Source organism: Apus apus, chromosome Z (assembly GCF_020740795.1).
Source record: "Apus apus isolate bApuApu2 chromosome Z, bApuApu2.pri.cur, whole genome shotgun sequence".
Classification (NCBI taxonomy): Eukaryota; Metazoa; Chordata; class Aves; order Apodiformes; family Apodidae; genus Apus; species Apus apus.
In genome coordinates, this window is record NC_067312.1 from 35,651,571 (window position 1) to 35,668,053 (window position 16,483).

Sequence of the window (16,483 nt, forward strand, 5' to 3'; positions counted from 1 at the left end):
CTCTGTCTACTGTGTGCTTTATCTACAGCTTTTCTGATACACATTTCTGCAGAATATTCATTTAATATGTTTTTAACATAGCACCAGTTTGGTTGGGAGCCAGTTGTGGTGTACCTCATGACAGATGGTATTATTTCTTTTAAGTTACTGACAAAGAATCAAACATGTAAAAAAAGAAGATTTCAAACTGGAAAATCATAAAAAGAGAATTAGGAGATTTTAACCAAATAATGTGTGCCTTGTATGAGATTTTAAAATTGTTTTTTTCATATGTCATCAAGACAGTGAATCAAAATTTCAGATTATCATTGTTACTATTTTTTTTCCACAGAAATGCAGTTACGTTTAATTCAGTGTGATGCATGCTGTATTCCTCTTTTCCAAAACTATTGAATGTAAAAATATCCTTTAATACTATTTACTTCCTCTTGATGCCTTCCTGTCTTTGTTTTTCATTATTCTATCAATATATGACACCCATGTAATTAAGTAGAATCACATAATTATTATAGAATCAAAGAATGTTTTGTGTTGAAAGTGACCTTAAAGATGATCTAGTTGCAACCCCCCTACAAGAGAAGAGACACCTTCCACCAGACCAGGTTGCTCCAAGCCCTATCCAACCTGCCTTTGAACACTTCCAGGGAGGGGGCAGCCACAACTTCTCTGGGAAACCTGTTCAAGTGTCTCACCACCTTTACAGTAAAGAATTTCTTCTAACCTAAATGTACCCTTTTTCAGTTTAAAACCATTACCCCTTGTCCTATTACTACATTGTCATGTAAAAAGTCCCTCCCCAGATTTCCTGTCGACCCACTTAAGGTACTGGAAGGCCATTATAAGGTCTCCACAGAGCTTTCTCTTCTCCAGGCTGAACAACCCTAACTCTCTCAGGCTGTCTTCATAGCAGAGGTGTTCCAGCTCTCTGATCACCTTCATGGCCCTCCTATGGATTTACTCCAATAGGTCCATGCCCTTCTTGTGTTGGGCATTCCAAACCAGGACACAGTACTCCAAGTCAGTGGAGCAGAGGGGTAGAATCACCTCTCTTGACCTGCTGGCCATGCTTCTTTAGATGCAATCCCAGATATCATTGGCTTTCTGGGCTACAAGCACAAATTGCTAGCTGATGTTAAGCTTCTCGTCAACCAGCACTTCAAAGTGCTTTTCCCCAGGGCTGTTATCAATCCATTCTCCACCCAGCCTGTAATTGTGCTTGGGATTACCCTGGAGCCCAGGTGGGGGACCTTGCACTTGGCCTTGTTGAACTTCATGAGGCTGGCATATGCCCATCTCTTAAGCTTATCAGTTTCCCTCTGGATGGCTTCCCTTCCCTTGTGGTGTACTACACCACAGTTTGGTGTCGTCTGTAAACTTGCTGACGGTGCACTCTATCCCACTGTCCATGTCTCTGACAAAGATGTTGAACAGTACCCATCACGGTACCAACCCTTGAGGAATGCCACTCATCACTGGTGTCCATTTGGACATTTTGCTGTTGGCTGCAACTCTTTGAGTGCAGCCATGCAGCCAGTGTCTTGTCCACCAGGTGGTTCATCCATCAAATCCATCTGTCTGCAATTTAGAGACAAGGATATTGTCTGGGACAGTGTCAAATTATTTACATAAATTAAAGCAGGTGACATCAGTTGCACTATTCTTGTCCACCAAGAATAGGTGACTAAGAAGACCACCAGATTTACCAGGCATTATTTGTCCTTAGCGAAGCCACGTTGGCTGTCGTCAATCACCACGTCATTTTTCATCTGCCTTAGCATAGTTTCCAGGAGGATCTGCTCCATTATCTTACTGGGAGCAGAGGTGAGATTGACTGGCATGCAGTTCTACAGTTTTTCCTTTTTTCACTTTTGAAAAATGGGGGTTATGTTTCCCCTTTTCCAATCAGTGGGAATTTCACCAGACTGTTACTTCTTTTCAAATACGATGGATAGTGGTTTAGCAAGTTCATCCTCTAATTCTCTGAGGACATGTGGATGCATCTCAACAGGTCCTATGGATTTTACATCTTCGTGTTCTTCAGATGATGTTGAACCTGACCTACCCTTATAATGAATGGTTCTTCATTCTCCCACTCCCTGCCTTTGCCTTCTGCAAATTTCATGGTGTGGCTTGAGCACCTGCCAGTGAACAAAAAGGCAAAAAATCATAGAGTACCTCAGCCTTCTCTATGTCCCATGTGACCAGGTTTCCTGTTTCCATCCATAGAAGACCCACATTTTCCCTAGTCTTTCTTTTATCACCAACATACCTACAGAAGCTTTTCTTGTTGCCTTTGATGTCCCTGGCCAGATCTAATTCTACCTGGGCTTTAGTGTTCCTAGGCTGATACCCGACATCTCAGATGACTTATTTGTACTCCTTTGTCCTTGCGGCTTCTTTTTCGCTTTTGAGTTGGTGCAGGAGCAACTTGTTCATCCATGCAGGACGCTTGGTGGTTTTGCCTGCTTTCTCTTTGTTAGGATGTACTGCTCCTGACCTTGGAGAAGGTGATCCTTGAGTGTTAACCAGCTTTCTTGGTCTCTGCTCCCCTCCAGGGCTTTATGCCATGGTACTTCACCAAGCAGGTTCCAGCAGGAAGAGGCCTAAGTCTGCTCTTCTGAAGTCCAGGGTAGTGAGCTTGCTGTGTGCCTCTCACTGCCCTAAGGATCTTGAAATCCACTGTTTCAAGGTCACTGCAGCCAAGACTACCCTTGAGCTTCTCATTCCCCATCATCCCATCCTCTTTGGTGAGAACAAGATCGAGCATAGCATGACTCCTAATTGGCTTGTCTATCACTTCGAGAAGGAAACTATAATCAATGCATTACAGGAACGTCCTGCCCTACTGTGCTGTCCCTCCAAGAGATACTATGATGGCTGAAGTCCCCTGTGAGGATCAGAGCTTGTGAATGGGAAACAATTTCTATCTATAGAGGGCCTCATCTACTTGGTCTTCCTGTTCCCATGGCCTATAGCAGACCCACCCCCCCCTATAATGTCCCCTGTCCCTGCCCTCCCCTTAATCCTTACCCATAAGCTCTCAGTCAGCTCATCATCAATTTCCAGGCAGACATCCAGCTGATCACTGATGTAGAGGGCAACAGGTCCTCCTTGTTTTCCCTGCCTGTCCTTCCCTAAAAGCCTGTATCCTTCCATTCCAACACTCCAGTTGTTGGAGTTATCCCATCACAACAATGAAATTCCAATGAGATCATAATGAAATACTGATTTTTTCAGTACATAGATTCTATTTATCTTGCTTGTCTTTGAAAAAACTGTAGAAATATAACAGTAATTTCTTAGATACTTGCAGTAATTTCATTTGAATTTGTTGTATTTTCTGACTTTTGATCTGTTTCAGAAGATCTGAATTCTGAAACTGGAGGAAGTGCAAACTTCTGAACTCTTGTGGGAATTGCTTATCCATGTGTTCCCATCCATCATTTCCTCTACCATTGTGTGAGAGTTCATTTTTCCTGCATTCCTTGCTTCTGTGTGTTACTAGAGTGCCAAGGAGATGGATGATAGTGGCATTAAACTAAGGAAATTGTCAGAGCTCTTTGGCAGCTATTAGGCATAGTGTCTCAATTTGCTACTCTAAGATTTAGATAATACTAGCTCTTAGAAAATGTTTCATTGCTATTTAGCTGCCTTTTTCTGGAGTGTAAGTGTAGCACCACAAAATGTCTTTATGCCAGAAACTATTTACATGGAATTTAAAGTCCTCATGAAGATGTGCCTGTGAATGACATTAGTACCAGAGATATCCTAATCTTCTTTGGGAAAAAATTTAGTTTTCTTTGGCCTGGAGACATTCAAGATACCCTTAATAACTTTCGTTCTAGACTTGGAAACTATGAGAAGTCCCAGTGTCCTGTGGGACCCAGAAAAAATGGTCCTGTTTCCATTCTTGAGATGTGCAGGAAATCTAAGTTCAGCTCAGAGGGTTTGTTTTGCTACTAAGGGTATCAGGCCAGGTGATAAATCATATTTCAGCCAGTCAGCTAAAGTTAATTTTAAATAACACTAGTGCTTGTTAACAAAAAATAGATTTCTACATTGTTTCTTGGAAACTGTATCTTGATACTGTCTTCCAGAATCATGATGGCTTGGCATGATTAAATCCAGTCTGTAAAGCATTTAAAGACATTTTAATTCTTTTTCTATCATGGTGCCTGTTTCAGAGCTCTTGAAGCAGCACCTTATTTCTCTTTTCAGTCTTTTTGGTATAAACTGTGACTCCTCCCAGCTTCTTGCTGGTAGGATACGAGAAGCTGAAAAGTTCCTTAGTAATGTAAGCACTACTTAGCAACAACTAAAACACTAGCATGTTATCAACATTGTTCTCATTCAAAATCCAAAACTCAGCACTATACCAGCAATGAAGAAGAAAATAGCTCTATTTCAGCTAAAACCAGGACATTTGAATATACTACAATTGTTTATTAGTTAAGAAGCACCATTTTTTAAACAGAAAGTTATTACAAACTGCACCAAAAAGCATTCTAGTTAGGAATTCAGATGTAGTGACTCTCTCTAGTACAATATACTTATGCTAGTACAGGATAGTATTTCATGCTCCCTAATCAAGTGATGGTGTCCATTTTTAGACTGGGTGCTTCTTCTAATACATGTATTTTCTTTCATCCAAAAGTTATAAACAAATAATGCAAAGTACATTGATGGCTTAGTGCAATAATTATATGGCTGTATGTATCATATAATAATAATTATATGAAACTGGATGGGCTGATAATGGATGTGGTCTCTGGCCTTCAATATTGTGAAACACTTAAAATGCTGTGAAACACTATCAGATGAGACTAAGAGATGTCTCTAACACAAAACAAGCTGCAAATAAGTCTGACACAGAAGGTATATGACTTACATTCTAGGAAATTCATTACTGAATGTAGGAAAACCATGTTGTGAAAGGGGTACACTGTTGTATGTGCAGATAGGGAGACACGCTGTGATACAGGGGATAAAGGGAACTTCGTTGTGTTTGGGAGAGGCAGTGAGATTTTTTATGAGCTGGGAAGGGTGTGGGAAAGATGTTCTCTGGCTGGATGCACCAGTTCATAGCGTTGGACTGCTGCTACTTCACTGTCCTCCACGCTCAGACATGAGTGATACAAATATTCTGATAAGTTAATTAAAGACATAGTATACTGCTGAACAGTACAGCCAGAGAGATGTATGGGAAGATGAATAAATGATTAGAAAGTCTTAGTGTGATTTAAAACAAAAAGTATTTTTGTTAAAGCAGGTATACTTTTTCAGCTGATATAAATCAATAACTTAAATTAAGCTCTGCTAATTTATTCCAGCTGGATATTGGTCTGTTACTTTCTAGTTTGTGTCAAATACCCAACCCCACTATCACCAGAAACCATTCAGCTGCTTTTTTAGAGCATAAAGATCTGAGAGAAGTTAGAAATTCTGATTGAAAGAGTCTGACCCATCTGGCTTCATTGATAACACATGAGACAGAGGTTTGGTACACTAAATATGGAGAGATAAAAAAGGAAACCTCCAATCCTATAAAGACAAACTTTCTCACGCTCCCACCAGGGAAAAAAAACCCAACAAACAACATCCAAGTGCTATAGTGTTCAGAATTAAAAGGGCTCTACAGTTGTTAAAACCAGTCTTACATTGTCATAAATAATTACAAATCCCATAAAAAATATTTTTAAGCTAAAATACAGGACATAACCCCCAGTGTGAAGAAAATGATTCCTCAGTGTCTATGAATCAAGTCTTCTAATACAAGGACAATCACAGTGGAACGATTTACACAAAATCTCATGCTATGAAGCTACTTATTCTGATACTTTTCCTGCTGGATGTCTTAACATTTCACAAGCATGAGAAAATCCTGGCATCCATTTCAGCACTGGGCAAGTTGTAACAAAAACTTATGAATCTGATCACAAAATACAAACAGAGTCAGTTGATGAAAACAATGATGGTTTAGCTACCCAGGCAAAAAATAAGCTCCCAAACAACAAAACAAACAACAAAGCCAGACTCACCTGGACTGAATAGAATTTGCAATGTCTTTATTACAAAAAAATAAGGTAATTGAAACCTATCTGATTAGATTGAAGGTCACAAAAATGGTCTTAATACTGTTTTCTGATGTCTATGTCAGCTACTGGAAGTATTTAGCTTGTTGTAAATACTATATGATTTGATTAGCAGAAAATACTGTAAATGTAATAAATACCAATCAGCATTCTGTCAGGACATTTCTGAAGTTCCAATCCCTAATAAAGCAGAGAGATGGTCAGAGGCCCAACAATATGACAAGGCTGTAATTAACAAACTGTGGTGTGCATGAAGAACTCCATCTTACAAATAATTATGTTGTGATAATTACCTTACTTTCTATTAATATGACTGAGATACATAAAATAAGCAGGACTTCCACCATCAGTACTTGAACTCTGTGTAACTAGGGTTTGTGTTCAAGTCCATAATGTCAGCTCAATGAATTTTCTATAGAATTCATTACTCTGTAACATAATGAAGTTTTAACAGTAAAAAAGAAGTAGAATGAGGAGTTTGAATCCTTTGGTTGCAAGTTTTTTGTTGTGCATTGGTCTTGGGTCACAAAAGCTCAAGATTCAAGTACTGAAGAAAATGTGAAGATTATAATTGTGAAATTATATTTTTGTGAGGAAAATTCTGTGTTTGTAGTGCCCAGGAAACTGGATGAAGTGATTCTGGGGAATTTGCCTATTTCCTCTTCCAAAACTCAGTCAAAATTGAAGAAAGAAACCTAGAGAATTCTGTATTCAGTCGAAATAAAAAACCTCTAAGCAATGGAATTCAATGAAGAATCTCTGTTAAATTATTTGGTCTCTAGATTAAATTAGATTATATAATTTATTTATTTTCATGGATGCATAGCGTAATTTGTTATTTCCTTACTATATTAAAATTTTATTAGCATTTTTTTGAACATGCACAAAAATGCTAAACACAATAAATCATGATAGCACAAGCACTACTATTTGTGATGTATGTTGCAAAAAATCTGTATTTTTTCCTGCTTTCTTTCATGCTAATAATTTGAAGTCAGGTACTAATCCCAGATGATTATTTGCTCATGCAATTTGGCATTGTTTGTTGTCTGTTCTGGCCTTTACGAGCACATTGCAGGCCAGTACAAAGTGCATTGGTAAATGAACATACTGAAGCCTGCAGAACTATTTTTGAAGCTGTTACTTGTGTCACATTCTCACATGGTGCATACTGATTCTGACCATTTTAAACTCATTAATCCTTTGAAAAATGACAGTGGAGTTAACAATTCCTTACCTGTTGATGTTCAACCAGATGAGGCAATGAAACAAGTGATAGAGAGTTAGTTCTCCAGACCACGTGTCTTGTTTGTGTTTTCACATAGCGGTTCATGTGTCTACTTGAAACAGTATTTTGAACAATGGTATTTTTCTGACATGTTTTGGGGAGTAAATTTGGCTGATTTCAGACACTATCGTGCTCAAACAACAGTGTTTTTTATATTTTTATAAAATAACTTCTTTGAGAAACTCAAATCATACTCATCTAAATATCTGTTGTGTTTCAAGTAAGTGAGAAACTAGATAATGCTTTCAAATACAATTCCAGCTCTTGTTCATTGTTTTCTGATGTCTATGCATTTTAAGCTAAATGCAACAACAAAACAGGTTCTCATCAGCAGAATTTAAAGAGAACTGTTTAACTTTGATTTTTTGCTTCCATATGAATTCACCGTTTTTTCCCTACAGTCTGCTCTTTTTTTTTTTTTTTTCCTCTTTTCTTTTTTTTCTTTTTCTTTTTTCCCTCTTTTTCTCTTGTTCTTTCTTCACTTCTCTCTTCCACCTTCTCTTTTGGCCAAGGTTGCTTGGCAGCAGGAGAATTGCTGTGGTTTTTTATGCATTCTGCATTTTTGCCACTCCATTTAATGTTGCCATATTGGCTTTTTCCCTTGTTGGTAAACTGTGGGTCAAGTGTAGGCATGTGCGTGCTTTACAAATTTATCCCCATCATTGCTAATGTCTGTCCAAGTTGTTAGTCGTTGGTGATTTTTTTGAGGGACACTTCACGCTGTAATTCTTGAGTGCAAATCACTTTTTGTTTCTTTTGTTCATCTATAATAAGAGACTGAAATGGAGCTTAAATAATTCCTTCAATGAATACATTAACCAGACTCTTCTATTGTGGCTGTTTGGAACTCAAAATAATTAGCACAAAGCCACATTTCCTTCACAGAGCTTTAAAAGAAGTCAGGGCATTACCATTAAGATAATAATGAATTCAGTCTCTGTGGAAAGGCAGGGAGGAAAGAAAAAAAGATTAAATATATTTCAAGACAAGCAAAAAGATTTCTGGTGGGAACATTTTACTGTTGAATAAAAGATTTCCTTGGGAAATAATTTGCTATTTGGGTTTTTATTTTGAGGCACTTTGTGAGTGCCTTCAGAGAAGCCAAAGAAAACCTCCTTCTCTTTTTAAAAATTCTAAACCTACAACCTCACTACAAACAGTAGCCAGTTTCCTAAGAGACAGGCTGTTAATTCAGAAACAATAATATCATTACTGTTTGAAAAGACTGGAATCAGAAAGCGGTACTGTTGATGTTCAGGTCTCAGGAAAAATTTGTTTTCTACGGGGATGAAGATTTTATTTGTTTGTTTGTTTGTTTCTGTCATGTAACTTGTGCTTCCCAGGACATGGAATTGTATTTTGAAACTTCAGAAGAAGATTCTACAGTAGTGAAAGGTTGTACCTGAGTATTGACTTAATTTGTAAATCTAGCCAATCTTTTATTCCATGTAAAAGAATGTTAACAAGCTGAGATTCAAAGCCATAAAAGTGAGAGTTGTAAGGCGAGAAACAGCTACTACTGTCCATGCCAAGGAAAGCTGGGAATCTAACCTCTGAAGGTTACCTAAAAAAAAACCTCTTCATGGGCAAGGAGTTATCCCTAAAGGTCCCTAAAACCAAATTAACAGTAAAGACAGGTAGAAATCCTACTGGTAGCAGTTAGACCTGAAACAGTCACTTCTACATTCAACAGAGATGCTGAACTTCTTCCAAAAGTAATAAAGAATTGAAGATGAGAGGGAAATGCAGCAAATATCCCGAGTATTTTCATATAACCTTTCTACTTGCTGTGGCTCTATGTGTCATGTGTACAATCACCTAAGTTTTTTTCTGCCTTCTTATGTGGTGTTAAATATTTTCTACATAGTGATGCCGTTCCAGTAGGTGGCTGTCCAGCACACCAGTCATGGAGATGCTCATATGAAAGCTCTCTACACCCACATGAGCACATTTGTCATTTGGTTATGGGGTCACTGGGAACCTAACCTCATCACTTGCCACAGATTTGCTACAATAGCCCAGTGTTTAATTTTTTTTACAGTAGCCTAGAAATGAAACAAGTAACCATAGAATCAGCATAGAATCACAGAATGGTTTGGATTGGAAGGAACCTCAAAGATCATCTAGTTCCAACCCCCTCCATGGGCAGGGACACCCCTGCACTCCATCAGGTTGCTCAGAGCCCCATCTAACCTGGTCTTGAACACTTCAAGGGACAGGACATCCACAGCTTTTCTGTGCATCCTGTTCCGATCTCACCACCCTCACACTAAAGAATCTCTCCCTCGTATATCATCTGTATCTCCCGTCTTCCAACTTAAAACTGCTACTTCTTGTCCTTTCACTACATGTCCTTGTAAAAAGTCCCTCCTCAGCTTTCTTGTGGTTCCCTTCAGGTACTGGAAGGCTGTTATACCTGACCTCACAAAAATGAAAGAAAAAAGAGCTTTTTTCATTTGTTCTCCTTGTTATTTGGCAAGAAAGCCATTAATTTGAACTGAATCTGAACAGAATTAAATTTTATAGAAGGGGATTTTCTTGGGGAGGACAGTCCTCTTCACAGCTCTAGTTCAATCTGTGAGAACTCGAGGGTAAAAGAGAAGGAAAAGTATGAGCTGGAAGTATTACAACCTCTGCATAAAAATCAGATTTTTTGTTTTGGAGTGTAGCTTTGCTCTCAGTTCACATTAGGCATGGATTCTTCTAGTCTTTGGTTTAAACCAAAAGCTGACTTCATGACAGTAAAGTCTGCAAATTATAAACCCTAGTACAAACACATTGACACAGCCTCTCTAATTACCTGGGCCTGCATATTCAGCTACTAAGACTGCAAAAATCTATTTGGAAAAATCAGAAAGTTTCTTCTGAAGTACCAGTGTATTAATGTGTAACATAGCATCTGGAGAGTGATGTCCTTAATTAAATAGAGTAGCATCTCCTTTTGCATGTATTCCTCTGAAAAACATTGTGCTCATAGCTAAGAATCTCCCAGAAGGAAATACACAGAACAGATTTTAAATTGTGCATAGCTTTCTGGTTCTCCATGAAGGAATGAAAAGTGTGCAGAACAATGAACAGTATCTGAATCAGTCCATAAAATCTCTGTGGGTTTTCAGTTCTTACAAGGACTTTGGTAAAGAAAAACAACTTTCAGAATTCAGATTTGGAGTCAATCTGTAATTGCTTCTAAATTTGTGACCTTGTATAAAACAGCTACCCCTCTCTAGCTATCCTAATTCCATCTTGGAGAATGAATTTTAAAAATGGATCAAAACTGCAGCACAAAACTGTGGAAAATTAAAGGCAGTGATAATTTTATTTCTGAACGCATTAAGAGATTTTGTTAAACATTTGCTTGAGGCATCAGTGGTACTAATCAAGTTCATTTGTCAGCTTGCAGCTGCTTAGACACAGCTGTGAGTCTTGATTGTGTCTTACAGGATTGAGGGATGTAGCAAAGCTTCTGTCACCCATACAAAACTGGCACTTTTTCACTTGCAGGTGTGCAGTCAATAAGATGGAATGTTATTGCTAGATTTTAGTGGAAGCAATTCTGAGTTGAAATACATATACAAATTGTTATGCTTCTTAGAGTAGAGTTTAAACCAAAAAAGGTGTTGCAGAATAACTTGGCTTGTTAAAAGCCTGCATTCCTCATCTATCACTGTAAATGTCACTGCTACCTTTCTGGTATTTGATACCTTACTTTATCTCATATGCTTCATGTTCTAATTTGCTTCTGTCAAAAAATCCAAGAGATTCAGGACAAGGCGTACTACTAATAAGGAAAAGTAATCCTTCTTATTGTTGGCAAGACACTCTTGAAAAAAGCAGTAAGCCTAAACAACCTGATTTATTTAAATAATAATTTAGAAGAAACATGTTTAATAAGATAGTAATATCTTTGCCTCAAGTTTTGATGTTTGTCATAATTTTCTTTGGGCTTTGAACATCCAAAATAATAAAAGCTTCAAATGAGCAACTGTTGCCTTGAAACAACTCTTAGTATGTGCCCAAATAGTTAATTATAAATAATTTAATCCATATTTGATATTTTTGCTTTGTGAGCAAGATACTTTGGAATCCCTCAGCTCTGTCCTAAAATAAGTGTTATTGAAGGTACCATGACTATTTGCATCAGATTCCTGGCTTGTGTTGTTATTTCTGTGCCTCTTGAATTCAGCGAAGTATCACTGTTACATTTGCTAACACAGAATTATTAGAGTTTTACTTTAATGCTGGCCACAGCAAAAGAATGAAGATGCTTCCACAGTGGGACAGTACTCAAGAGCAAGAAAGCTTAGACTTTGTTGGCTAGGATGCATCCTTCCACTCTCTGATTTGTGTTATATCTTTCATTATCTGGTTCAGTATCTGTCTGCCTGACTCCTCAAAGATTTGTGCCCCATGGACTCGCACCACTGGATCTAATGGAACAACTAATTTTTTTTTTACACTGATCTAAGACAGACATGAGCTGAACTGAAACAAGAAAAGCATTATTGCTGAGATATTTGCTGGAATTTTGTCTTGCTTCAATCCCATAGAACTGTCCTTTGTAGTGTAAATTGGGCATCTGAATATTCAGATAGCTTTCTCATGCTGAGAAGTTCTAGTACTATACTGTTGATCTTCATGTATGCACTAGTAAAAAACCTCATTTCCAATGCTGTTTACAGTAGAGAATTTATGGCAGAGGAGCTCAAAGCACCGAAAAACTACAAGGTGCCCTGTAATTGCTACTAGAGACAATAGGCTTATATAAAAAAAAATGTCTGCTATGTTAACCAGCATACAGTTTGGATTCAGGGGCTTTTACTTCTTCCCATGACCTACTTGATAATAAGTTATTCCCATCCCCTGCTTTAATTTTATTAGATCACTTCCTTCTAGTCACCCCTACACTTGCAGCAGCTCTGATCTCACTTCCCAGCTGGCAGGGAGGACTCCCTCCTCCCAGATTGCAATACCAACTCTCCTGTAGGGAGTGGAAAGGCATCTCTATACTTCATCCTCTCCATGGACACTACACATCATATTCGTGGTACTCTGAGGCCCTTCTTTTTCTCTGAACTTCTCAGCTAGGATAACTACAGCCAGGTTAGCTCTGGCATCTGACTATGCAGAATAAATACAAGTAATAGTCATAATAAAACAACATACTGCATTAATATTTAAAAAACCCTCCCTGATATTCCACCAGTTTCCATAATTCACTTTATACCCAAAATGGCTTGGGTAAACAGAGAACCACAACAACAAAAAAAGATATGGGAGCATGAAGAATTCTATGGATTTGTTTTCATTACTTATTTCCAAAAAACTACAGCAATGACATAATAGTACCAATGTCATTTTGATAAGTATTGGTTAGACATTTACTAAAGAAACACATTCTTTCTCAAGTAGCTTAAACATCTTCCTAAATTTGGAAACAGTATGTGTTAAGTTAGTTTAAGTAATTTTGAATGCATATGCTAAAGCACTTATATAAAAATTATCTATACTTTTGCTAGACAGAGTACTTATATATATTTTTTTTTGACCCTGAGAAGATTTAAGGTTTAACTTCCTATGACAGAGTAGTCAAAATGCTAGACAAACATGATCTGTTACAAAAAAAGGTAAAAATATATTCTAAATATAAATTAATTTCACAAAAGTGGTTTTAACTGTTAACTGCCTTAAAACCATAGCTGTAAGTAACAACAGAGAAAATTATTTCATAACAGTATCACATCTAAATAACATTTGTTCATTAACTTACTGACTTACTTTAAATACATGTCTTGTTTTTATTAATGAAAATGTTGGTTGGTTAAAATGAGTTTAGTAAAGGAAGTCAAAAGACCATTACTGAATGTTAACATCTTCCAGTCTGATTTATCTGGATATTATGATTATGTCTATGGCAGGATTAAAACTTTGCTTTCCTTAATGTCATGTGTTCTTTCTAGGTTTGTGGAGAACAAAACCAAGAAGCAGTTTTCCTACGTGAATTTACTTTGATTCGGAGAGAAAGTCTTCATGATGATTTCCTATCTGATTTGCTGAATAACCAGAAAACAGAAGATCCGGTAGGAATCTTGTATTATTCCAAAATATTTGATAAGTTCTTGCAGAAATATGGATTTTTGTGATAGGTCATTCATTCTGTTTCATGAATGTATTGAAAGTTACAAAATTAGATTTGCTACATAAAAACGTCACCCTAAAATACTGGAAATTCCATGTAAATTAAGACTTGTTAATAGGATGAGTGTTAAATGCTAATGAGGTTCCATAATTTTAAGAACAGACTTTTTTAAAAGAAGCACAGATTGGTCTTTTGCTTTCTAGTGAAAATTTTTCTCAGAATTTTGGCAATCTAATTTGCTACCATTTTTTGATTTCCACATCCAATGGGAGAAGTTATTTTTTATTAAATAGGACTGAGTAAAATTAAATTCACAGGTTATAAAAAATGGTTATACTTTGAAAGAATAATTTTATAAAATGCACCAAGGAATGTAGAAAACAGGGAAAACAGTTTTATGAAAACTACATTTTCACTCTCTTCTGTATATGCCTGGCAAGATATTTGTTTCAGGTCTGAAGGATATAACATCTGTATAGCAGCTAATTCTCTCATGTTTTTGAAGAACAAAATGTGAAAGTAAAGAAATATGGAGCCACGCTTTATCATGCTTTAATATGAATTGAAGCAAGCCAGGTGATTTTAAACTGCAGTAAATGTATAGGTGTAATATTTTCAAGGCCAACATAATACAATGTCCGACATGCTGTGGCTTACCAGAAGTGGTGGTGCATTAGCTTCTGCTGTTACCATTAATTGGTGATGTATTTCAGGGATTATGGTTCAAAATAAAGACTCTCTAAGACAGGAAAAGAAACAGAAGTGATTCTAGAATAATTAAATATTGGCAGAGCCATGCTTATTGCCCTTTAATCAACTTTTTTTTATAGTCTCAGAGGGCAATGTCTAAATTTACCTTTCTTAGTGCATGAGTGAATGTTGGCCTATTATCACTGGTGGGAGCATGTAAAGTTAGGACTTTGGAGGGATGGGATGGATGTCTTTTGGAAAGTCTTGTTGCTCAGGTCAAATAATCCAGTTAAAAAAGCAGTGACAGCATTAAACAATCCACTGTGTGTGCTAATCTACCTGCTTTCAGGCAAGTTATCCTCAGTGCTTTACAACTGCTAAAAGAGATTTCAGATCAGGCAAAACCAAAACTTTTTTCTGCCACAGTGTTCAGGATTTTACAAAGTAAGCACTTTACTGCCAGGACAATAATTACTCACAAAACAGAAAGCACAATTCTTCTACTACTCTGTACACTCAATTAACAGTTATGACTGAAAATGTTATTTATCAAACCATTATTCTCTGTAGAGCAGAGAAGCAAGCATTTTATTATCATTTTCAGTAACAGTGAACTGGCATGTTGTTTTTTTGAGTTGCACTGGTCTTATGCTTGTTGCGTATTGTGATATTGTATTGTGTTCACAGTAGCAGAAAGTACTCTGCAAATTATTAATAGATATGACTTCAAGGTAGGTTTTGGTTTGATTGGTTGGGATTTTTTAACTAATATTTCACAAAGATATTGTATCATTCCTGTGATAATCTTTCTGTGCAGCTATGCATGTATGAAAATACAGTCACACTGAAAGAATATTGCACAGAAAATAGGACTCTGCAGCCTTTATATATTACTTAGGGAACATTTATTCCAAACCAATCTCTTTGTGATGCAATCTTCAAGTACAGAAGCACATACTGTTTTCTCTGCATGATTTATTCAGAAGGGAACAGGTAGTATGGAAGAGCTTGAAGTAACTTTTCTGTATTTTGCCTGAAAAATTTTAAATGTATTTGTGGCTTTGTGGCTTGTTTATTGTGTGCTACACAGACTGAATTTCAGGAAGGGCTTTACTCTGGCACTTATTCTAAATTTCTGTTTCTTAAATATTAGTGAATTTGTTTTCCTAAATTTCTGTAGCATAGACAGGATATTGTTCCTATTTTATGGATGCAGACTGAAAGGCTCACAGACATTAACATCAAAAGCATCCAGTTTTCTCGGGTGCTCTTTCTGAGACACAAAGATTCTTTTTTTTTCAGTTCACCTCACAGCAATAAGTTCACAGGGGAACGGTTGACCTCAGATACAATCAGGAGTGCTCAGCATCTTTGTCTATCAAGCTGAAGATAACACATGTAGATAAAGCCTCTACATGAAAAAAAGAGTATGCAATTACTAACTTATCAGAAAAAAAAAAAATGCTTCAAGTGATTTGGCTAGAGTGATAAAAACACTGTTGCAGATGTAGAGTAGTTTTCCAGAGCAGAAGCACAAGATATATTTCAGGATCAGTCTTTTGTAATTCATAGGACCAATCCCTTTCTTTCCTGTGATTTCCACTGTGATCATGGTGTACCTAATGAGAAAATCTACAGCTAAGATGTTTTTCTAACAAAGGAGTCTCTCCTATTTCAGCTTATGCCGCTGCCTCTCACCCTTCCTTCACACATTGCTGTGAAGAACCTGGCTGCATCTCTCTCCTCCATCACCACCTGTTGCTGCCAGGGATGCTGTTGGTTGTCTCTGAAGCCATCTCTCCTCCTGGCCAAACCCCCTCTGATCCTAGTCTCTCCTCATAGAGCAAGGGCTCCAGCCTCACTGTCTTTGTGGATTCCTTTAATCTCCAGCCAGTTTGTTAATCTTTCCTGCCTGAATGGTGATATTCCTGATGTGCTCTGATGAATACAGTATAAAGGGGACAGTCCTTTTCCTGCCTTTTGTGTCTGTCTTGTGCTCTTGTCCCCAGGCTATGCTGGTAAATGGGTGGCCCCTGCTCAGCTCTATGCCAGTGCCATGCCACAGAGCTGCTCTCTGGCCCTGCTGGTCTCAGATCTGCAGGGTTCTGCCTTTCTAGGGAAGATGTTCCTATTGGCAAGTTTCTGTCAAGGTCTCCTGGATGGCAGACATGTACTCAAGAATATAAGCTGTTCAAACAAAATAGTTTTAGAATGTAAATAACAGTGTCCAAGATAGTAACTTGAAGATAGCTTTACTGTCCACAGAAGGTCCAATAG

At 37.4% G+C, this 16,483-nt stretch overlaps 1 protein-coding gene across 1 annotated transcript in view; it reads left to right on the forward strand.

Moving 5' to 3' along the window:
- Positions 1–12,609: 12,609 nt before the first annotated feature.
- The window catches only part of ADAMTSL1 (ADAMTS like 1), a 327,073-nt gene continuing 323,199 nt past the window's right edge, over positions 12,610–16,483 (forward strand). Inside the window, exons 1-2 of the mRNA XM_051643555.1 lie at positions 12,610–12,618; positions 13,338–13,457. Coding sequence (XP_051499515.1) covers positions 12,610–12,618; positions 13,338–13,457 — 129 coding nt within the window. The remainder of the gene's footprint in view (positions 12,619–13,337; positions 13,458–16,483) is intronic.